The sequence below is a fragment of the Sinohyriopsis cumingii genome, chromosome 2, assembly GCF_028554795.1.
Source record: "Sinohyriopsis cumingii isolate HCF-2022 chromosome 2, ASM2855479v2, whole genome shotgun sequence".
NCBI classification, from domain to species: Eukaryota; Metazoa; Mollusca; class Bivalvia; order Unionida; family Unionidae; genus Sinohyriopsis; species Sinohyriopsis cumingii.
Genome location: NC_142962.1, coordinates 54,455,215 through 54,480,660, shown reverse-complemented (window position 1 = coordinate 54,480,660; position 25,446 = coordinate 54,455,215). Strand labels below are relative to the sequence as shown.

At 34.6% G+C, this 25,446-nt stretch overlaps 1 protein-coding gene across 1 annotated transcript in view; it reads left to right on the top strand.

Annotated features, from left to right (window-relative positions):
* The window catches only part of LOC149804885 (protein O-mannosyl-transferase 2-like), an 81,183-nt gene that overhangs the window by 7,459 nt on the left and 48,278 nt on the right, over positions 1-25,446 (top strand). Inside the window, exons 4-12 of the mRNA XM_089945524.1 lie at positions 434-542; positions 7,101-7,209; positions 12,375-12,440; positions 14,618-14,711; positions 15,689-15,795; positions 16,567-16,649; positions 17,967-18,076; positions 22,235-22,362; positions 25,178-25,256. Of these exons, the coding sequence (XP_089801650.1) occupies positions 434-542; positions 7,101-7,209; positions 12,375-12,440; positions 14,618-14,711; positions 15,689-15,795; positions 16,567-16,649; positions 17,967-18,076; positions 22,235-22,362; positions 25,178-25,256 (885 nt within the window). The remainder of the gene's footprint in view (positions 1-433; positions 543-7,100; positions 7,210-12,374; positions 12,441-14,617; positions 14,712-15,688; positions 15,796-16,566; positions 16,650-17,966; positions 18,077-22,234; positions 22,363-25,177; positions 25,257-25,446) is intronic.

Sequence of the window (25,446 nt, the reverse complement as noted above, 5' to 3'; positions counted from 1 at the left end):
AAACATGTTTACCTCGCAAGTGATAATTATCTTAAAATATAATCCACATTCAGAGACAAAATAGGCTATGTTATTTGTTGTTTACAAAATGACCCCTACAGTCTACAGTCAATGATAACAAATTAAAAACATAATAAACCTATACATAACAGTTAAGCAAGTGATACTTTATGGTGTCTAATGCTGTCAAAGCTTTTAGTAGCAGCTTGCATTATTTTTGTTATTGGATATGTAGCTACAATAAATGTAGTATAAAGAAAAGAAAGCATTCGTTTTGTCATGAAAATAAATTTGGCCACGTGTTCAAGTTTCAAGTCATATGGTCTGGAACTTCAGAATAACATTTTATGTAACATGTACATTTTTAATAATATAATTTTTTGACAGTGTACATGAAAATTTCCCTGCATGTAATGCATGATCATATTTTCAGTTTTGTGCACTATTGGGAGCAGCACTTGTGCCATTAGCATACATGTCAACATGGTTGCTGAGTAGATCACTGACAGCTTCACTGATAGCAGGAACGTTTGTCTTGTTTGGTAAGTTTTAACCAATACTATCACAGCAGTCCCATGCTGTTGTAAATTCCTCTATATAATTATTGTCATCTTAAGAAGTAATTAAAAGGCTATATCTATAAATTACTTCCTCAGCCTGTTATATGTTGAACACTTCCACATAAGAGCAGAAGAGCCTGTTATCTATTGAAGAAAAAGACTGCTATGTCAATAGAACACTTCCACATAAGAATAAAACAGCCTTGATTTGTCTGCAGCATTGACACAATAGACCATATATTACTTTACCGTCTCCAGCATGTATTTGGCATTCATGATACAGCCTTACTGTGGTTCAAGTCCTACTTCGTCAACAGGACTCAAATTGTATCTGCAAATGGAATACACTTCAGCCCATTTGATCTATGTTGTGGTGTTCCACAGGGGTCTGTTCTTGGACCTATTCTCTTCATTCTGTACACTCGGTCGCTCTCAACTGTCAGATTATAATCCAGTGTCTCACCAATTGTACGCTGATGACACCCAAATATACAAATCTAGCCACCCAACTGAAGTTGATGCTACCATCCAAGGTACAGAGAGGTGCATTTCTGATGTGAAATCATGGATGACTTGTAACAAGCTGCAGATGAATGACGATAAAACTGAGGCCATTCTGATCACAACACAAAGACTTTCTCATTCACATCCTTTACCTCAAACAATAAATATCAGCAACGCCAACATTAAATTCACACAATCAGTACAAAACCTAGGTGTTACTCTGGACAGTACTCTCCCATTGCACCAACATGTCATGAACATATACAAGGCTACATATCTTGAGCTGAGACGCATCAGCTCAATTCGCAAATATCTTTCAGTTGATGCCACTAAAACACTTTTGTGTTCATTAGTACTTTCAAGACTGGACTATTGTAACTCAGTTCTGTCTGGTTCATCTCAATATCTACTCCAGAAACTTCAAAAAGTTAAAAACACAGCTGCTCAGACCATACTTAGAGTACCACAATCAGAGCACACCTCCCCGCTGCTCTGTACCCTACACTGGCTATCCATTTGATCCAGAATCAAACACAAAATTTGTTCTCTGTGCTACATTTCACTGTCAGACTCCAGACCAACATACCTATCTGACCTCACCCATGTTTACACACCAGCAAGATACTTACATTCCTCTTCTGACAATCGTATACTCATTATTCCCATTATGAAAACAAAGTCATATGGACAGTGTTCTTTTGCATACCAGGGCCCAGCAACGTGGAATGAATTGCCCAATGAACTTAGACACAAAGACACAGTGATCACATTCAAGAGAGCTCTCAAAACTCACTTATTTCGACTGCAAGAACAAACTTAAAGACCTAGTAATGTTTCCTACCTGAAATATTCTCAGCATGTTTTTTATTTTTTAATGTTTTTCTAATTTCATGGTGTTTGTTTTTGTAATAATATTATTATGTTTTTTATCTTATAGGTGTTGTCTAATGTTGTAAAGCACTTAGAGCATCTAAAGATTAGGCGCTATACAAAGTCCTCATTATTATTATTATTATTATCTGTTGAATACTTCCGCATAAGAAAAAGACAGATTTGTATAGAAAACATCTGTTATTTATTGAATACTTCCACATAAGAAAAAGAGAGCTATATCTTGAGAACACATCTAGTTTAGAAAAATAAGGCTATATCTAAAAGATGAATCCACACAAGAGAAAGACAGTTATATTGTATAGAACAGGGGTCTCAAACACATGACCTGCAGGCTACATGTGGCTCGCCAAGCTTTATCCTGCTGCCCGCAAAGTGATTGACATCACAAATTGTGATAAGAGACAATTATAATGGATGAATGAGAGGGCATTAAGAACAGTCACAAAATACAGCATTGAACTCTTGCATCAGTAGCTATAAATACACCACATTTTGATGATTCAACTTTATATTGTTACTGTACAGTTTCTTGATGCTGACCGAACATCCTGAAGGTACATAACTGTATGCTATTTTTCTTTCCCAGATGTCACTTTTAACAAAGGTTTTTAGTGTGAGGATGTAATGATCAGGATTACTATTATGCCTATCGAAAAGTCTTCAATGTCTATGAAAAGAAAGCTCCTAGAATAAAAAAAATAGTTTTCCAGGAAAAGTGAGAGAATATGTACTTTGTCACAAAGGACAAAGGTAAAGTTCAATATTTAATTTGCCCTCAAACAATAGCTGTGCTAAAAGAGTATAATATTCATTGTCATTACATAATGATGCACAGTGAGACGTATGATGTTATCACTGGAAAAATGAGAGAGGAAAAAGTGCTGAAACTGAAAACAGCATTTGCCGAGCAAACAAAATTCTTTTCGAACATAAACAAGTCAGGTGAAGATGCAGTTAAATTAAGTTTCCTGACAAGTGAAATGATTGCTAAATTATCAAAGCCTTTACATAAGGCATTTTTCTTAAAGAGTGTCTTGTTAAAGCAAGTGAAATTTTACGTCCTGATAAAAAGATTCTATTTCAAGGCATAAGCTTATCCACTAATACTGTTGCAAACAGAATTACTGAGCTAGCCGCTAATGTGAAGCAACAATTTATTCAAAAGGCACACGAATTTTAAGCATTTTCAATAGCTCTTGATGAGATTACAGATGTTTCTGATACTGCGCAGTGTGCAGTTTTCATAAGAGGTGTAGATGTCAATTTAAACTTAACAGAAGAGTTGCTAGACTTAGTACCAGAGAAGGGTACCAAGTCGGGACGTGACATATTTCAAGGACTAGAAGAGTGCATAGAAAAAGCTGCACTACCATGGAGCAAACGTGTATCCTTGGCTACGGACATTGCACCAGCAATGTCTTCTGCAAACATTGGTGTTGTTGGTTGTTGTGTTAATGAAATCTAAACTGAATAGGCTCACTACACCATGAAATAATGTCACAAGCATCGATTGTATTTTGCATCAAGAAGCTCTTTGTGGTAAGAGTATGCAAATGAAAGAAGTTAAGGATATTGTTGTTAAAACTGTCGATTTCATTCGTTCAAGAGGATTAAATCACAGACAGTTTACATCGTTTCTAGAAAATGTTGAAAGTTGATATGGGGAACTTCTTTATCACACAGAAGTTTAGTGGCTGAGTCGAGGAAACATTTTGAATATTTTTTTTTTACTTAGAAAAGAGATTGAAACCTTTATGCTGATGAAAAACAAAGATGTTCCTTATTTGTCTGATTCAACCTTTATTTGTAATCTCGCTTTCTTAACAGACCTAGCTGATCACCTTAATACCTCAACTTGCAACTTCAGGGTAAAAAGCAGCTAATAACACAGATGCATGTCTGTGTTAAGTCATTCAAAGTCAAGCTCACTCTGGGAGAAACAGCTTACAGCAGGGAGCTTGGCCCATTTCTCCACATTGAATTCATTGGAAAAACTTGAAATCACATTCTTGAAAGAATATGCTAATATCGTTTCTGACTTGCACAAGCAATTTGAAAACTGGTTTAAAGATTTTGAGTCACTTGAGACACAATTCCACCTTTTTTCAATACCTTTTGCTGTGGACATTGACAAAGTTTCTGAGGACATGCAAATGGAACTTTTGGAGCTTCAGAGTGAAACAGAAATATATGGACATTGGAGTTCCAGAGTTCTACTAAGTTTCTGTCTTGAGACAAATTCCCTAATTTGCTCTCTGAAGCTACAAAGATCATGGCTATGTTTGGTAGCGCTTACGTATGTGAGTGGTTTTTCTCATCTATGAAAATAAACAAGACAGCCTTAAGGTCAAATCTCACTGCTGATGGCAGCAACATTGAGATTAGCATCATCTCATGATATCAAAACAAACATTGATGTGCTGGTTGAGGCAAAACATTGCCAGCTGAGTGGCCAAAAAAGGACTTAAATTGAACACGTATATTTCCAATTACTAATTATTGTTAATTTTAAATTCATGTAAACTTTTCAATAAAATATAAGTACAGAATATACTCACTATAATTATGTGTAATGGATATGTTTACATTTTTCATATTTTACAAGACATTTTCTTAATAATGACATATGTAGTGTGCTGCAGCCCTTGGGCCATCAGATCTTCCTCATGCAGCCCACAGGGTGGTTTGACTTTGAGACCCTTGGTATAGAACAAATCCATATAAGAAATTGCTTTATCTCAGGACACTTCTGCATGACAGCTGTTACAGCAATCAGTATTTTTATGGGGTACCAGTTTATATGGATTTTTTTTGTTGCTTCATACCACAAATTTTCAGACCCAGCAAAAAATGAGAAAAATAGGGAAAAAGCTAAAGTATTTAAGAAATTAGTATTTTTGAAAATGAATGATTACATGTTGGAATAATCTGTGAAAATTATTTTTAATGTATATTTTACATTGTTCCTTCATTCAGGTGAAACTGCAGGTGAAATCCAAATGAACAACTACTAAGATATATATATATGAGCACAAGTACTAAGATATATATATATATATATATATATATATAGAGAGAGAGAGAGAGAGAGAGATATATAGATATATACATACACATCAGAGCTCAAACAATCTGATGGCCTGATGCCCAGAATCACCCCAAGATAAGGCTCCTCCTGTATTCCAAGTGAGGTCCCCTTGGGGCTTTTTAAAAAAAATCTATTTGGCAGAGAACTTCAAATTTTCTGAACAGATGTGTAATTTTATTTTCAAGATGATGACCTGCCATAACATGGCATGTCATGCTAAAAATGCAATTTTTACTCATGAACACCTGATACAGTTGTTTTTTGAAAAACACATCAGTAATTTTCAAAACTAGAAATAAATAAAATCACTTATGTATATGCCCATTACATGTATCATGTATAAACGGTAAACAGTCATGATTGGAACTGATGTAAAACTATTCTTTGGGCAGTTTAAAAAATAGAGGCAGTTAAAAGGCAAAGAGGTTTGGTATAAACCACTGTTTTATGTATTACTTAATTTCCTAACAATAGCTAGTGTGATGTGTTTGAAGAATGCAGCGGTTGAGCCATTGTGCTAATTTTCATAGGTAAAGATTTCAAAGTGAAATTACCCCATTAGGTAAATCAAAGAAATGCTTTTTGTGTAGGAGAAAAAGTTTCTTTACATATCATTGCCTTTGAGCGACAAATACTGTTAACAAGGGTACATTGTGGGCATATATAAATTGTAGTCTTGATTGTATAATTTGAATAACAGCTTGTGATTTATTTTATAGTCACTAACCCTGGGCCAGTGTCTGAAATCTTTTTTCTTTAAGCAAATATATATATTGTAATTACAGTACAATACTAATGGTCACACAATAATTTTTTGGACAATACCACTGAATACTCAACATGTGAATCAAGTCTCATGGTACAAACTTTTATCATTTAAATAATCCCAAAATTGTAATATTACTCAAGTCAATCTTTTCTCAAAACCATAGATTATTTGATTCGATCTCTCAGACATTTTCCTTATTTACCTCAATTGTCCACTTAGCATCCACAGGCATATGTATTAATGTTTGAAGATCTGTCGATAAAGTGCATTGATCTTCATCAATGGAATCTTATTTTTCCCCTCATTGTTTCTGTGACTTGGTTCACTTATAAGTGAAAGTGTAAGTATTTTGCAAAGAAGTATTTGTTTGCTGCCAAGTTTAATGGCTCGAGATTGTCTATATGCAAGACTGGCACAAAGGAGTGATTTCATTGCCTTTGAGTTTAGCAGTGTCGTTTGTATCTTTGCACTTTAATGGATTTGTACATATCAAAGATTACCACATAATTTTATCAGTCTTAAGCCCCTGTGTTAATGCTATGATTGTCGGAACGTTTTGATGGTGCAGCTGTATGGACAGTAGTTATATTTAAGGATTATAGAGATGTGCTTCATTAACTACCTGGTATTGCTGGCTGTATTGGCTCCGCTGGATGTTCAATGCTCGGTGTAAAGTGCAAGTGATTGAACTTTGCAGGTATTTGATTTGTGCTCATACTTGCATTAGTATTTGTTTAGCCGCCATTTAAGTGCCCACCTTCTTTATCAGGCATAGTTTATTCATATTGTATTGTTTATTTTAGGTATTTGTAGAGGTTAATTGACAAAATTAAATGCAGATAAATAGGCAGACTTTGACAGAAGGAAATCCATGAATTCATGTACCCATAAACATTTTTCTTTTAACAAAATCATGACAATTGATATCCATGAAAATAAATCAAACTACAGTATTATTTTAGAAACCTTTTGCATTTCACATTGCTTGAAGTGAAGAGATACATACATTATATAGTACTTTGGCAGTGACCTCATTTACAAATATAGAAAAGTTAATCCTTTGATGCAGTTGCTTGAATTTAGTGAATAATTTACAATGGGTTTGATAATTTGTGTCCAAACTGATTTTGTGCCACACGTATTGATTTTTACATATGTCATCTTGATAATGGAAGTTAAAATAACATATATTTGATACTTCTGTCATTTTTTTTATTGAACATCAAATAATAATATTTTTTGTAACAATGCCATTGCTAAATATTTTTAATATTTTTTATTTCAGATACAGGCACACTTACACTGTCACGGCACATTCTTTTGGATCCCATATTGATGTTCTTCATTATGGCAGCAACCTTCAGTTTACTAAAGTTCCTATCATACAGAGATAGGTAGGTCTTTCAAAAATTTGAAGAACAATAACCTTTTCTTAAAATTCAGTTAAGAGGTTTTTAATTTCAGTTTATACATTTGGTCTGGGGATATTTTTAAAAAATCTGAGCTTCAGTTTGTGACTCAGTGTTCACTCAGTCAATCAGAAACAACCTATTGAAAGTAGTGCCATTTGTGATTGGTCAAAACAAAATCTTGAGTTTTAGTTATTTTTTATAATCAAGCAAGAGTCTGAGAACTTTCAAGTGCGCAGCTCATATTGTTAACTGTTTAGTGTCTTTTAAAGTACAGAAGATGATAATAAATATCTGCATGAGCAACACTATACATAAATCGGTGTAAATTTCATGTTTGTACACAAAAATGCAAATGGAACTTAACGTTTAACCTGATATCTGCAAATCGAGCCTACTTTGATTAGCTTGACTGCATCATTGGAAGTGCTTTTGATTTCTTCTATATTTTAGCTCTTATTGCCATAGAGCAGAAAGCTTATGGGCTGAACTGATGTTTTTTACCCATTCATCTGTTAGCACAAATTTGCTATCACTACTCCTAAACTACTTGGAGGAATGCCATGAAACTTTACACATACACATGCATCCATCCCAGGGTCTTGTTGTTCCAAAATAAAAATGGTTCTGCTAGACATTCAGTATGACCCCTACAGAGACCATCCTGAAAATCTTGTTATTGCTTCTCCAACTGAATAGACAACATGGAATGTTTGCCAAAAGACTTCTTATGACTCCCACAGTGGCCATCTTGAAAATTTTGTTATTGCTACTCCTCTCTAATGGATTAAGATGGGGTTTTCACTGAAAGATTAAAGTCTTCTGATTTCCTGTTGATCCTCTTTGAAAATGACACTGATCTGACATCCAGAATTGCCACCATGATGACTTTACTACTTCTTCTCATGAATGCAAAGTCTTATTGTCATGGGGGTTTTACTAGAAGACTTCTTTTGATGTCTAGTTAGTCATAGATGAAAATTGTTCCTATCTGACTTCAGTTTAGCTGGCATGTTGGCTTTCTTAAAAATCATGCTATCACTACTCCATCTGGCTGGATGTTGACATTGAAATGGAGTTTTTGCCAAAAGACTTCTTATGATGTGTTGTTGGTCTTTTAGGAAAATAATGGTGCCTGTATTGTATCCTGCTTGCCAATCTTGTTATTACTACACAAGAATAGTTGGGCATTGTGCCTTAAAAATCCCCACTAACTCTTTAGATCATTTTTATGAATGAACAGCAGAAACCTTCAGTAAACTTCGTACCTTCATTAGTTTACCAGAGTACATAAATGAAGATCACATTGACTTTGAACAGCAAACAGTCTCATTGTAAAAGTTGTTATTTATTGATTGTTATTTTTTGGGATAAATATGGCCTGATATTAAGACCCAAATTAGGCTGTTCACCAGGTAGAGATTGTGCAAGCCATAGTGTAACTGTAGTTACTATATAACTTGTATATGTTTCCAGGTAAACCAGTCTGCAGAATGAGTAATGCTGTATTTTATACTCAAAGATTATCCTGGAATTAAAAGAAGTCTCATTACTATCAAGACAGAACAAAGAGAAGTGAGAGACAATCATGAAGACTTATAAATTTTAATCATAATACCAAATCAATGTATTATTGTTATTTTTAATAAGGATTGTTCCATTTAAACATACATGATACCCAGGGAAGGCATTTTTTTTTTTTAAATATATGCCAGAATACTCTGATTACTCAAAGAGTTCATATGAAAATTATGCAAAATTAAAAATTGTATGTGGGTATGGAATTGAAGATAGATGTGAAAAACTGCAAATCATATGTTTCTAATTGCATTTGACAAAGTTTCTCAAATAAATATGGTTTAATCTAAAAACTGCATATGGACATATTATGCAGATTTCAAGCTTTCAGATTCAATATTTAGTGCTTATTGTTTCTTTCTGAACAAAATGATAAACACCAACATTCTTGCTTACTTGTACATCAAGCAGTGACCCCCAGGTTATTTGCTTTAGATAGATTCTACTCAGGGAGTGTGATAGTCATTTAGGATTTTTTTATTTTAGCTTTTCTTGATCACTGACAAAGTTTTTAAATAAAAATAATCCTCAAAAATTGATCTGATTGTCTGGATTCCCAGATTCTGCCTGTAAAGATAACAGGAATTGTTTGCTTTGCGGGAGAATTTCTCGTGCCCTCAGGCAGGATTCATCTAATATAATTGCACATGCAGTGATATCATAGAAATATCCAGAAAGTTTTTTTGACTAAAGAGAATGTCCCTATCATGCAGTGCTGTGAATTGATGATACAAGTTGCAGTTGTATACCATGGATGTCTGGATATGGAAGATTGTATATGGGGACATGGCAGGACATTGAAATGCCCTTACATTAAAATGCAGTAGAAACAATATGTGGATGCTAATTATCCAGATTATTTGCAGATATGAACTACAATAGTCCCTCTCTTAAACGGTCCCCTGGCCAGCTGTCACCCACTCCTTACAGCCAGAATCCATTGGCACCGACAAGTTTGTATTCAAAAGTACCCCTCATGAAAGGCCATCTGGTAACGCGACCAGCAGCCAGCATATTAGTGCAATAATATAATATTTACCCTCACAAGTGGCATCATTGTATTTTAATATGTATCTAGAACCAGTATTTTATATAAAACATGTCTAAAGTAATCCAATTTCTGTTTCCCGCTGTAAGGTTTTCATTACTAAAGGAAGTGTTGACTAAAATACATGTACCACGAAGGTTAATATATTATTTATGCCTCACAGAAGCCACATTTATTCCATAAAGCCGAGAAAGACTCTCATTTTAATCCATACAGAAGGGTAAGTCATGTAATCCAATTAGCCTTACTGCTGTGTTATCATGAGATGTCCAGTTTAGTCACTCTGATAATTGTTAAGATTACAGTTATTGAACAGTAGTAACAGCTGAGAAGTGGCAGTATTGATGTACAATACAAGTCAGCAGAAAAATGGTTTGATAGCCTTTATGGCTTCCCTTAGTAAGATGCTGAGCTTGTTCACCTTGATAATTAGTGGCTATTACTACTGGCAATAATTGTCAAGATTACAAATCCTAATGGCCGCGAGTCACATCTGCGTGTTGTTAATGGTAGGTATCAAATCCGTTTTGGCTTCTCTCACTTTGTGTAAAGAAATGTATAAAAACAATAAGGTACAAGACTGCGACTAATGAATTACATGACAAGATCACTTCCTTTAAAAACACATGGCAATTTGTTTAAATGCATACAAAATTGTTTTATCAGTCTTGTAGTTGGCAACATTGAAATAACTTACTGCAAAAAGATCACCATGTCATAGAGGAAAAAATAAATTCTCAGTTTAGAAGAATAAGTGAAAGTAATTCAACTGACTGAGGGGCGAGTCAAGGATTCTTGCAGAAAACTGTGATGCCGGAAAGACTCCGATAAACAATATCTTGAAAGAAAAGGAAACAATTGCAGAAGTGGGAAGGTGGAATGGACAGAGACAGGAAGATTGTTAGAGCCAGGAGATGTTTGGATCCTGGTTTGAATGACAAGGTTTTTGAATGGTTTTGCACTGAGCATGCTAAGAAAATTCCACTCACCACTTGAATGATCCAATAAAAAGCAACAATTTTATCATTTGAAATGGGATATGACGACTTTACCGCAAGTAACGGATGGTTGCACAGATTTAAAGTCTGACACAATATTAAGTGTTCTGTTTTAAATATATTTTACATTGTGGCGAGACTGGTTTGTTTTTTAGACTGTTACAAACAAAGTGACAGATGATGTGCTCTGTAACATTATTATAAAAACAGTTTTAAAACTATATCAATGGTTATTCATAACATGCTTTTGAAAATGATGAAACAGTCTATTTCACGTTGATTTCACAACATGGATGTGATTTTTTAATGAAAATATTAAATGTTTTACTTGTGGCTTTCTTTATATGTATTTACTATTAGCATTTGTCATCCCCCTATTGAAAGGCCGCCCTCATTATAAGGCCATTTCCCTGCTGCAATAGGGGTGGCCTTACAAGAGGGTGACTACTGTACTTCTATGTCCCACAGATTTGTTCTTGGTATAAGATGTTTAATCCCCCCAAAAGTTTTACTTGTTATAAAAAATATATATTGTTATAAAAAATATCTATAAGAAACTAACTTGTTAGTCACAACTCCAGCATAGAACAGAGTAACAAAAATCAGAAACAACCAACTAAATACAATTTCATACTGTCATAATTACAATATTTTTATGAATAATAAATTTATCTTGAAAAATTAAACATAAATATAATTAGGAGAGTGGGAGAACGAGATAATATTCAAAGAAAGAAAGTCTTTTTTACACCAGCTTGTTGCTAAGTTAATGTCACTTTAACGTTATGAAATTTGTCATACAGAAATCCCAGCCAAATTGATCATGATTAGAACATCATAACAGTCTGATCTGTAGTCCAGGTCTTCATAATTGATCAGTGGTCAGTTGTGACGTAATGGGTGACAACAGTTGATCACCTGATGCCACAGGTGTGAATAGAATTTATGTCAGTCAAGTTTACCTTGATAAAAGGCCTTTGACGCATATTCTCATATACTGACCATCTGTCACACCTACTGCATAAAGTTATTGTATCATGGATAGACTATGTGTGTGTATGTGTGTGTGTGTGTATATATATATATATATATATATATATATATATATATATTTTATATATACTTTTCTGCTCATGTCAGATGTCTAAAAAGACATTAATATTTATTGTATTACTGATGCATTTGATGTTGTCAATCATATGATTATTGGACCCATATATTTCAATTCACAGTTCCACTTGATGACTACAAGTAGATCAACTGAACAACTGATTGTATGGTAAAAAATATATGTGCACTGATGGGTCCAGTTGATGTCTTACTGTACTGGCTTACTCAATCTACAAAACTCAGTGATAGTTAAGAGCCTTCTCCATTACCCTTACCTGATATCTAGTTGTGCAGGACATTCTGAATTGCTTTCCTTGTGATTTAGAGCATAAGACATATCACATAAAAGCGATATTTGTTTTAATATCAGTCACTCCCTTGGACAGCCCCATATACAGTCCTCACTTGTGTTTCAGGTCTTTTAGCTTTTCGTGGTGGTTTTGGTTGTCAGCAACAGGTGCATTTCTAGCTGCATCTATTGGGTATGTATTGCATTAAATGCAAATGGATAGGAGAATTGGATAGTTGAATTCTTTATGTTGTAAAGAATTAATAGTAATATTTTATAAATAGAAAAGATATTTGTTAACTCTTATTTTTTACATGGAAGACACTAAAGTGTATGCCAGTATGGCCATGTATGTGCATTTTCTTGTGTTAAACCAAATATTAATTCTTCTGCTAAAAACGTTCTAACCAAAGTCTATTCATTTCTGACAGTTGAAAGCTGTATAACTTAAATGACATCAAAAATCTTCCATACAAAACTTGTTGATGACTATGGACTTTTACAGTGGTTGCAAGGTACAAAAACTGGGTTAAGAAAATAGATCAATGGGTCTGTCATAACAGCATTAGTACAAATGTTTTGAACATGTACTGCTTTCTTTGTGACATTAAAGCATGCGTTATTCAATCCAGATTGTAAGAGGATCATGCCTATACATTGACATTGTCCAAAAATGTCTACACAACTTTAACATTGATTTTGCCATATGTATGTATTCTTTAAATAAGCTATCCAATCATAATACCTTAGGAGAACTATTACTACCTCACAAATCCATTCCTCCCAGGTTATATACCTTTAGCTGAAAAATCAAAATTCATCTGCCTACCTAGTTGGTGGTTGGGCAGAGTGGTCTTCCCTTCGTACAGGGGATTGGCACCAGATCCAATGAGTATCTCAGTTTCCACTAACGCTCATGCCAAGAAGCATGCTTTTATCATGAGAGACCTTGTAAAAGCCAGAATCTACTTGGAAGATATACCATTACAAGTTGGAGGAGATTTTACTTCTAATGAAAGTATTACTTGCAGTTCTGACATCCTCTTTCATTGCCAAGAACAGGCTCCTATTCATGGGTAACCAGACATATGTAATTAAATCATTTTCTACTCTGGACACTTCAGCTTGAGACCACCAACAAGATCGACTGTGAGTTTTGAAGTGGTATCTTAAAATGACAGCTGTTGCATTGAGGAAGATAACACATATTATACCTCTCAAACAGGAACAGGAAGATACCAGCACAGCAATTTCATCCTAGATTAAACAGGTTATTTGCTCTGCATATCGAGAAATAAACCCAACTCAGATGAATTTGTCCTGCATTTTAGTTCACAAGGTTAAAGCAGTTGTCACAAGTCTAGCAATGGATCGGTACTGTTCTCTAACTGACATAATCCAGGCTGTGGAATGGAGATTGGAGTCGACGTTCTCCAGATTTTATCCAAGACATCTTTTATTCCAAAGGACTCAGCATGATCTGGTAGGACCTATATCCTTGGTGCAACAGGTCACCATTCCAGGTCATTTGACAGGTTCATAAGACATAGCTTCACATCTTCCACTGGATGTGACGGAGGGAAAATTGTCCCTTTTCAGCTCTGCTCCCTGACAGATGGAATCTTTTCCAGTTGGGTTATCTAGAAGCTGTCTCGCAACACCTAGGGGACTGGACATGGCATCTCCAGGTTAAGGGGATGTACCTTCGTCCACCTCTTACCTATTCTCCTAAGGTATTATGATTGGGTAAAGTATTTAAAGAAGAAACCAATTTTTGTGCGTGTAAAATATGTTTTTTTTCGAGTAACTGAGATATTCCTGGGATCTGGCACCAATCCCTTGACCAAAGGGTGATAACTTTGCCTGTCTGCCACTTAGGTGGCATATACCTTTTAGCTGGATTTGTGAGGTAGTAGTAGTTTTCCTTAGATATTATGATTGGGTAATTATTCTCAAAGAAACATATTTTACCTGAAAAAAATTGTTTTGTCAGGGCTAACGCATAATTACCTTCCAATGAACATGGATGTATGAGGATCGAAATAAAGTGAATAATCACCATTTGAAACTGTAATCAGGTTATAAAAATTACACCCATTACTGAAATTGTTGTTACTGAATGCGTGTATGACATGCATGCCCGGTATTTTGGCAGAATACTGTTTCCTTAACAACACATGTAAATTAAATTCATTGTACTGCATTTTAGCTCATTTGTTTCTCCAGCAAACAATGTACATTGCAAAGTTTAATATCAGTATTGTAGCAAAGTGAATTTTGTTGTCATTATTTGTCCATCCCATCTTTGTTAAACTGTACAATTTATTTTTTCACTATTCATGAACCTAAGACCAGTTTCTATCTTTTCAGAGTAAAATTTGTTGGTTTATTTGTTATACTTCTGGCGGGTTATACCACTGTGGAGGATCTGTGGCAGTTGTTGGGAGATAAAAAGTTATCATTGGTAGGTGAAGATGTTCAAGACCACTCAACTTATATGTGGATTCATGTTAGTCTGAACATTGCATTAAAAAATATAATATAAGTAGAGTTTTTAAAACTTTTCTGCTGCTGCTGTACAGTTGTTGTTTTTTAGAACATAGTCAAAGCTCACTTCTTGTTGCCTTCTAGTCTATGTACAATTGGTTGTTAGAATGTCTTCTTGTGAAAGGCAGTTAGTTCCCTTTTACTCCGCCAGATATATCCAGTCATGCTGAAAGAGACTTTGAAATGCCACCAGCCAACTAGATTTGACTGAGTTATACTAACACTAGATTCAGTACACCATATGCTCTTGACCTTTAAAATCCAACCAGCAAACTAGATTTGACTAATAGTAACACTAGATTATGTACACCTTATGCACTTTAGCTTTAAAAGTTCTTGATGATTCTCAAAATTGATATGGATTCTTTATCAACAAAGGAGAGTATAGTTGCATTTATTATCTCTTGTTTATCTATCATATCTTATCCTTTGGCTTGTGATGTCCGTCATTATTAGAGAAACAAAACAAATAATGTATAGTATAACATTTTATCAAGGGGGCCCTTTGATTAAAAAATAATTGCTAATTTCAGGATTCCTTTAAAAAACAATTGAATCAATTTGAACAAATTTGACTTTGATTATTTTAATCCTGAAACTTAAGAGACAATTGCAGTATGTAATATATAGTAGTTTCTTTTATCAAGGTATATCATGTCAGTAACACAATTATTAATTTGAATTTTCTCAATATTTTGTGAGTTAGAATTTTTTCCACAGTTATTAAAAAATCAAGTTTGTGTGAGGCCAAAGTTATGCCTCAAACTACAAACAGTATGTGTTGTGGTTGGTATAACCAAAATCAGATTGTTACTTTCAATAAGCAAACCTAAGAACTAATACAGTCCTGCTTTTTGTTGAAAAGGAATCAATTAGTGCACCTTTCATTTTCAGGCTGTCATTTTTAAGCACTTCCTGGCCAGAGCAATTTGCTTGATAGTACTTCCTTCATTCTGCTACCTTGGTTTCTTTGCAATCCATTTTAAAGTGCTTAGTAACAGGTAGGTACAAAATTGTATATACCAGTCTAATAGGTTACTTTGCTTTGGTTTTAAATTGGTTTTGCAATAATCTTTATTTTTGCTGGTTCATAAGCATCATAATTTTATATATAAATTAGGTGCCAGTTCTTATTTTGCAGATCTGCACTACTGCTTTCTGATTAATTGTGAATCTTTTCTTATTTGCAAGTTACTTCAATAGTTAACTTATCTCAAACAACATCTCGTGATCTGTAGTTAGGTTAAGAAGCTGCCGAGATGATTATTAATACATTGAAACGTTTTAAGGGAAATAATGCAAATGCTAGATTTCCACACTAAAGAAAATTTCCAGTAATATCCATAATGATGTTGGTAATCCAAAACAAAATATGTAACGACAAGACTTGTTTCTGGTTTTTTGAATCAGAGAGAGAGAATCAATTCTAAAACTTATATTTAGTGGAAACAGCAAAAAGAATAAAGTTATTTTCCATTTCTAACATTCCCAATATCTTTACTAACTAGTAGGATATTTCCTTTCTGGATAGTTGATGGTATGAGATGCAAATTATTACTTACTGTCAAAAAATAATAGCTTTACAGGCATATTCCATTAAGTTAATGGAAGCACAGGCATATTCCATTGAGTTAATGTTAATTTGTAGGAGTTTTTGTGTTGATATGAGATAGATTCTGCCAATGACCTGTGCAAATAAATTTACTTTGGGAGAAATAGTTCTCTATTTTTAGATCATATGTATTGATGATTGTATCACATTTTTATTACAGTGGTAGTGGTGATGGTTTCTACAGCTCAGCATTTCAGTCCCAACTCATTGGAAATAAACTTTACAATGTCAGCATGCCAGAACGTATGTATTCAACTTGACAGTCTTGCTGAAAATTAATGTAATTATCAGTAACTTGTACTGTCACCTATTCAGCTAAATTGCTGGACATATTTTTTGTTTGACATTCTACAACATGCTAAAATTGTTCTGGACAAATTAAACTATATATTATTTGCCCAAGATTTTATTAAGATAATAATGATTTTATTTTTTTTAATGGCTTTTATTGCAGTAGAAACTTTGACTGTAAACAAGTAAAATATGGTGGAACTTAACCAGCCTTGCTGTTACTGTTAATAGAGCAGTGAATGTTTTAATAGCAGAAGTACCTGTGTATCAAGAAAAATTCATCTTAGAGTTACAACTGAGTGAAAATTAATACTAAAATAAAGATTATAAGATACTGATTATGGTAGGTATATTTAAGTTCATTATATCTATACATGCATTATTGATTCGAATTTCCTTAAGAATGGATATTCCTATTGAGAATGTGAATCAGGAGATATTGATCTAACTTTTCCATTGTCATTGGCAGAATCAGCAATGTAAAGGTGCTATTTAAATTTGTTAAAAGTGACATGTCTTTGACATCAATATCTTTTTTGTGCAGCAATTTTGATGAATGTTACTTTTTGCATGCAGTTTGTACCAGCACTCACAATTTATTCTTGTTTAGAATATAATACTGTTATAAGGCTGTTATCTAAATCTTAGTTCATCAGACCATCATCTCTGTGCAAAAGTATATGAGCATATTGTCTTGATCCTACCATGCTACTAGTATCACATATTGTGAAATCAACTTTATTTCACAATCTAACATTATCAGCCCTGTGTTCCATCACTGCAAGCAAAGAATTCCTAATTCCTCCTTCATTTTTGTCAACCTATTCGCATTCATCACAAAAGCCATTGTGCAGAAAATATTGCTGTAAATACAGTCTAAATTAAGTGTGATACAGTTATCAATATATAGTTTTACCGCAGTTGCAGCATTGTGGTTTTTAGCCTAGCAAAGGGATGTAACACTGAGAGGTATGAGATGACTCTGATTTTCATGAAATTTGTGTTTGCACTTCATATGGTCATGTTTGCCATAAATATCTTGTAGGTTTGGTTATTATTTTATTTTGCCAAAAATCTTTTATTCATAATCATCTTCATAGAGCAAAACATTTTCCTTATAGAAATGGACAATAATGTCCCTTGTCTTGCGCTTTTTTTTGTACAAGAGTTGATTATACTTTACATTGTCTGTATCCATCTTGTTGTTCAGATACCCTTTGTACCCACATTGGCATGCACAAAATGTATGTTAAATTGTCTTTTACTCAGATATTGCATATGGTAGCTTATTGACGCTGAAACAGAGGAGGACAGGAGGGGCTTATCTCCATTCCCACTGGCATTTGTACCCTGAAGAGTTCCCGCCTCGGCAGCAACAGGTACATATATGGATGATGTACCAGAGACTATTCTTCCCACACAGTAGAACAGGGAAACATGAAAGATCATCTAGGGGGCTTAATGAATTTTTATTATAAAAGAATGTTCTATTGTAGTTTTCAATAATAATGATAATAATAATGTTTTGTAGTAGTAGTGCAGGAAGCTGCTGCTGCTACAGCTGTGGTTTAAAATTATTTCTTTATGACTGTTTTCTTATTAGATTAGAATGAGAACAAATTCTTTATATATGTTAAGTTTATGCCTATAAATACATGTTATTACTAGATATCATTTTATCCTAATATTCTTCCACATAGATAACTTGATGTATGATCTTGAATCAGCTTTAGAAAGGCAGAAAATTAGACTGGTCCACAAACAACAGCAGGGAACTGGTCTTAGCTGAAGGGATATTTGGTTCAGTCAGGGATTTTTAACCTGCTGTATAATAAGAAACCTAGCTATATAGTCCATTGCTTGAGTAGCCTATAATGTTTCTGATGTTAATTTAGAAGAAATAACAGTATAAATTGATGTTTAAATTTCTAAATGTGTTTTAGCCCTATTGGTCATAGATCGGAAGTACTTGCAGGATGGCTTGTCTGTCATTTTGCATCCATATTGCAACTTTTGCCTGCCCACCAGCACAAGTTTGTTAATTGCTACTCTGAAGAAACAACTTACGCCATGAAGCTTTATACACAGGTTCATCTATTATGGCCACAACAGAATCCATCTAGAGAATCTTATTATCACCACTACACCTGAATGGATGGTCATATCAGCATGGTGTTTTCACTAAAAGACTTCATATCTTGTCTAGTTATTCTTGAATGAAAATGGTGCCAATATGACATCAAATATGGCTACCATAGCAGCCATCTTAAAACTTTTATTGCATTTCCTCCTGACATGCAGTTTTCACCACAAGACTTCTTATGATGCCTAGTTTGTCTTAAATTAAAATGATTCTGCTTGGATATCCAATATGGTTACCATATTACCCATATTGAAAATCATGTTATTGCTACTCCTTCTGAATGGATAGTCATATCAGCATGGTGTTTTCAGCAAAAGACTTCTAATAATGTCTAGGTAGTTGTATTTATAATGGTGCCATCAAACACCCAGTATAGAGAGAAGTCAATAGCCAGCAGTTCTGTGGGCACTGCAGAGAAATAGCAGAAGCATATCTGGAGGGATGAAGATATCAACTTGCACATAAAGGTTCAGTAAACCATACCATTAACTGGGGAGCAAGATAGAGAGCAACAAAAGCCTAAGTTACCATCTCGCATATAAGAATTACAGACTTGCTATGTATATCAATATCCTTTACCCCATCCCATCCTCAAGAACTAGACATAATACCAGCCAAGATGGCCATGTTCCTTCACGATTGGACTTGGCTATATAACTCTAATCATAATGGGCTTCATCCACAATTGATCATACAATATCAGCCACCAAAAGAAAAAATTTGTCCAATTCCAAGACTCATGTTCTGCAGCTAGGCACTTCCTGCATACAGTGCCCACCATAGTGCCTCAGTACCCAAGAACCCAACTCATGAACTAAGGTATACAACAGTGTAAGCCTAAGCACTTCTTGCAGACAATGCATGGTTTATACAGGCACTCTTATAGATCAGTCTAACCTGCACAGTGTCACTAGGCACTTACTGTGGGTGATGTATATAGGCAGCACTGTCATGGATCAATTTACATGCATAGTACCTTGAGACACTTCTAGCATATGATGTCCAAATTGGTGCATCACTTTCATAAAGATGTCTCCTCACTCATTCTCAGGTCTTTGCCATTCAAAGAGAGCCTCTACTTAGTAATAGCCTGGAAGTAATGGGATCTATGATGACAACTGGCTCTCAAGTTCCCTCTTCATTATTAGATGTTACTATGGTTTGTAAAGACCAAGCCTTACAGGCCTGGACTTGAGAAGTTTACCACCCACTGTCATTGGAGTTGTGTCCTCTTCATTCCTCTAAAACAACCGTCTGGTCTACAGTTCCAACGTCAGGTGATCATAGACTAAGGAAGAATCTACTTTTAATTACTTTCACAACAAGACAGAGTTACTGACATTTTGGGTTGCTTACATCATCAATTACAAGTCCCAAGCATCTTTGGACACTTTTTCTTGCAGATGCCTTCCCTTGTATTCTAGTTGGTAGTTCTACTCCTCCCCACATTTTCCATTTATATACCCATCAGTTGATTCATAGCATTGTGCCTTATGGGATCAGCATTAGATCTAGTATCTGTGACAATCTTTCAGTAGGTGGAATACATCCTACCTTTTCCCACCTCAAGTCTTGTTGGACATGCATGGATTGCAACCCTAATCATCTGGTCTCCTCTTAAATGATCAGGTTGACAGAATTCACAAGCAAGACACCAAGAATATCTTCTTTCCACCCTTCATAGTCTCAGCTACAACAGAGGGATTTGCAAGGCAGTCAACAGATGATCACAGGGATGTTCATTTGACACAGTTGACTGAGAAGCAGTCCTACTGAATTTACAACTATTGAAAACCATAGTTCTCCTGAAAAGAGGCAAGGGAGGTCAATCATTTTTGTCAGCATTTCTGTCCACGTAACCCTCTCTATTTTAGATGATAGCACTTTCATGCCCCCCCCCCCCCATTATCACAGATCCCAGTAGGGGGAAGACTCCAGTCATTCAATGCTGAATGGGGAAGATTTGCCATGATGACATGTGGACCCAACAAATGGTTTCCAAGGTACTCTGTATCACTTTTGTACACCGTCTCCTTTACCTAGTGCTCCTTCATCTACAAATATGGCTGATGCACTTTGTTCATCAACCCAAGTGCATTCAGTCAACTCTTTTATGCTCTTTGGTTCACAGTGGAATGCAACAAAGGTTCTAAATTCCATCCATTGAGGAGATTACGCAATCAGTATGAACTTGCAGAGGTGTGACTTCACAACCCCACTCATGGCTTCCAGAAAGTCCTGAGATTTGCATTCAAAAACTACAAGCTACAAAGGAACAGGCTAGTTATATCCTGCAGCAAGACATGATATCACTTTTGTTACCCTCCTTCTTGTTCTCATCTTAGTTGCATTGTCAACAAGGACATCTCATACATTGAATGATAGAAAGATTTTAGTTATCTTGGTCTGGAACTTTATAATTAAAATAGAGTTGTTTCCCCTTGGAAAGAGAATTGAATTAGTACAATGGTGGAGTCATTGATTATATGGAACAGTCATCCCAGAATTCCTTCACTTGCTGGATCTGCACAGTGCATCAGCAGACATCTTAATCTTAGGGTTCCATTACAATGATCATGTGATCTATATGGGGGCTGAACCTTTGACCATTGAACCAACTTTCACAATCTGCACCATATGAGGTTCCATCTTGAAGGCAGGAAACATATTTTACTAGAAAAAACAATTGGTAGTTGTCACATATCATTGTGTAGTAATTGTTAAATAAACTAATACAGGCATTTTTCTGCAGTAATTATGTTTATTAGCAGTTATTGTAGTAACAGATATCAGAATAAAATGAGGTGTATAATCTGTTTACAATTTTTTGAAAGTAATAACTTGGAAATGCTAGCCTTGGTAGGATTACATTGCATTTCTGATAGACTAAGCGGGCTTAACAATGGATCACATGTATTTTGAATGAATCAATAAGCAAAAGGGGTTTTCTGGTTGCACCGAATGTGCTATGATGTCAGGAAAACATATTTTACTAGACAAAATTGGTAGTTTGTCACATATCATCGTGTAGTAAATTTTAAACTAATACAGGCATTTTTCCACAAGAATTATGCTTATTAGCAATTATTGTAGTAACAGATATCAGAATAAAATGAGGTGTATAATCTATTTATAATTTTTTGAAAGTAATAACTTGGAAATGCTAGCCTTGGTAGGATTACACTGCATTTTCTGACAGACTAAGCGAGCTTAAAAATGGATCACCTGCATTTTGAATGAATCAATAAGCAAAAGGGGTTTTCTGGTTGCAGTGAGTGTGTTATGAATATATTTAATAGTTAATAAATAACCAAGCCGTGGCTAAGTGGAAAATACATGATCAACAAAATACCTGTATTTACATGTACATGTACACAATGAATTTTTTTTGTAGGTCACCACATATAGTCACAAAGATGAGAACAATGTATGGAGGATGAAACAAGCAACAGAAGAGCCTGATGTAACTGGGTTTCCCCAGCTTGTGAAGAATGGTGATCTCATTCGCTTAGAACATATCGCGTAGGTAGCATCTTCAGTACAGTTCAGAAACAAAATGAATGAGAGAAAATAAAACTAAATGCTCCTTCATATTTGACATCATGAGTAAAAGTTTATTGTCAGCATGAAAAAATGTCTCCTTAGCTCTTCTTGTCAATGTTACCAGACAGATGGACATAGGCATATTTTTTTCCCAGTGTCAACAGTGTCACCTTAGACCAAAACTTTTTTCTTTTATTTTTGTTGAAAAATTGTACTTGTTGCCAGGGATTAAACTCCTTCCTCATCAGGTGCTTGTCCAACAGAGAGTTAAAACTAGTCTGGGCAGTGGAATAACCAATTTATACAGTCCTGAAAAATGTTGAGAACTTGAAATATTTTTGTTGAAAGTAATGCAAGACTGTTGTGCTTATCATGATTTATATTTTGTCCATTATATAATTACACCATCGATATTGTCAGATACCTTATATTTAACAACCTTTGTGATATTATTTTGTCTTATCTGCACGAGCATGGCGAGATATAGGTACACTGATGATTACAGCAGTTTCAACATTTTTAACATTTTATGTAATGTTTGTGCACGTCCAATTCAAATGATACATTAACACATGCAAGCAGACAAGACACCATGTTCTGTGAAAGACTTGTGATTTGTTATGAAATAGCATTTGATGTACTTTACCATGTTGGAAAGAAAAGACATTTTCATTTTGTCAGCATTATTAGAGTTTCTGGAATATTCAGTGCTTTTTAATCTAGCATTTTAGATCCGTTGTATTCTTTAAGGAAATATTATTGAAGGTAATAATTTTAGAAATGTGTACTTGTGCTGGTTTATACTTTAAATAGAATACTTACTGTATTTATCTACTGCTCTTTGCCATATATACTTGATTTAAGTTGAGTCCAACTGCAAAATGCACAAGCCCAGATCTGCCATCACATAGTACATGGCAGATCTGGGTCTATGGTGCTAGTTAGAGATAAACAGTAGAACAAACAATATAAACCCTGATCTGCCAATGCATTATGTGATGGCAGATGAGTTTGTGTTTTGTAATTTTACTTGACCTATAAATGAATAAATAATACAGTATGTTTAATGTAAGGACCAAACAATTAATAGCTGAGGAAACATAATTTATGGACTTTTTTAACACTTAATGCACATCCTGCATTGATATGAAGAAGCCTTAAAGCAATCCTATTTTCCATCCATCCATCTATGTATTTCTTGTAACCATCAAAGCTCAATACATATAATTAAATTCCAGTGTGTATTTAAATTGCCTATTAGGCATTGATGTGCCATTTAAAGGTTTTGTCATTTTAGGTCCAATTTTGATGGCATTACTGGCATTTTTTGATCAGTTGAAAATCTCCATTAGAGCAGATCCTTGTAACCAGCATAGATAACCATTCAACATATTCTGATGCAATTTTGTGTGTACATTAACTTGTTGACCTGTATGTGTCTTTTGTGGGCTTTGTCTCATCAACTCTATTTTGGAGAGTTATGGCCCCAGGCAGTTAACTTCATTTCTTAACGTGATATGTTGCTTGTAACCAACACAGCTTCAGAACTGTTTAAATGTATTCAGATTGAATTCTTTATGAACTTTGTCTCAGAGACTTACCTTTGCCTTTCACAAGTTTTGTCTTGTTAGCTACATTTTCATCAGAGTTATGCCCCTTGTCAAGCAGATATTTTTTTTCTTCTTCACATGGAAACTTTGAATCATGTTTGCAGTTAGCATAGCTCAAAATATATTCAACATATTCAGATGGAATTTAGTCAGAATGTTGTCTCTTAGACCTAGATGTGCCTCTTATTGGATTTGTCTCATCTACATCATTTTTTTAAACCTGGCAATGGATCATTCCTGTGAAATTCATATATTTGCATAAAATGAGGCATTCAGTTTGCATAGTTAAAGAGCTATTTAAAAAAAATATTTTGTTGCAATTTGATATGAACAGCGTTTCATAGACTTCAGTGTTTCTTTATGGGTTTTGTAGCATCTGCACCATTTTCTATAGAGTTAAGTACCTTGTTGATCAACTTATTATCTTTACATGGTATGTTGCTTATATTGAAGAGTCCTTGAAAGAGTGGTGTTTCATGCATGCCAAGTGATCATTTTAGTTATAGGAGTCATAGTCCTAGAATGCCATCTTCTTCTAAATTTACTTTCCCAACACAAGTTCCTCCAGCTGAAGCCCAACAAACATGATATATTGAGTGGTGACACTTTATGATGCACCCATCATTAATAGCTCTTATTGTTTTGCATATGTTCATTTTTGTTTCTTACATATATATATCACAATACTTAGATATTACAGTTTTGGTGGCAATTGTGACTGTGTTGATGCCATTTTTAAATTTCTGTTCAAATGTTTTTTGCCTATGATTTTGGAAGTCAGATATATGTAGTTAGATGATAGCATAAACATTCAAGATATATACAGTGTGAGTATTTGATAGCACACTATACAAGCTGGATACAGTGTGAGTATTTGATAGCACAATATACAAGCTAGATACAGTGTGAGTATTTGATAGCACAGTATACAAGCTGGATACAGTGTGAATATTTGATAGCACACTATACAAGCTGGATACAGTGAGTATTTGATAGCACAATATACAAGCTGGATACAGCATGAGTATTCGATAGCACAATATACAAGCTGGATACAATGTGAATATTTGATAGCACAATATACAAGCTGGATACAGTGAGTATTTGATAGCATTACATGCAGTAAGATAGCATGTTCCTCAGAACCAATGTTTAATAAGTTGATTTTTTTATTTTTTGAACAGAACAAAAAGGAACTTGCATAGTCATCATGAACCTGCACCCATCACCAAAAGGCATTTCCAGGTCTCAGGATATGGGACTGTGAGTAAAAAATAAAAAATGCTTAGATTGTGCATGAATATAGTTGTTCACAGAAGACACTTACAATACAATTTTATTATTAGTATGACTGCATGCATTTTTTTGGCTTGCTCCTTGAGAACAGTTGTATAAATAAAGGTAAATTGTCACAAATTTATCTCAGTCTGCATATACCAAGTTTGACCATTTG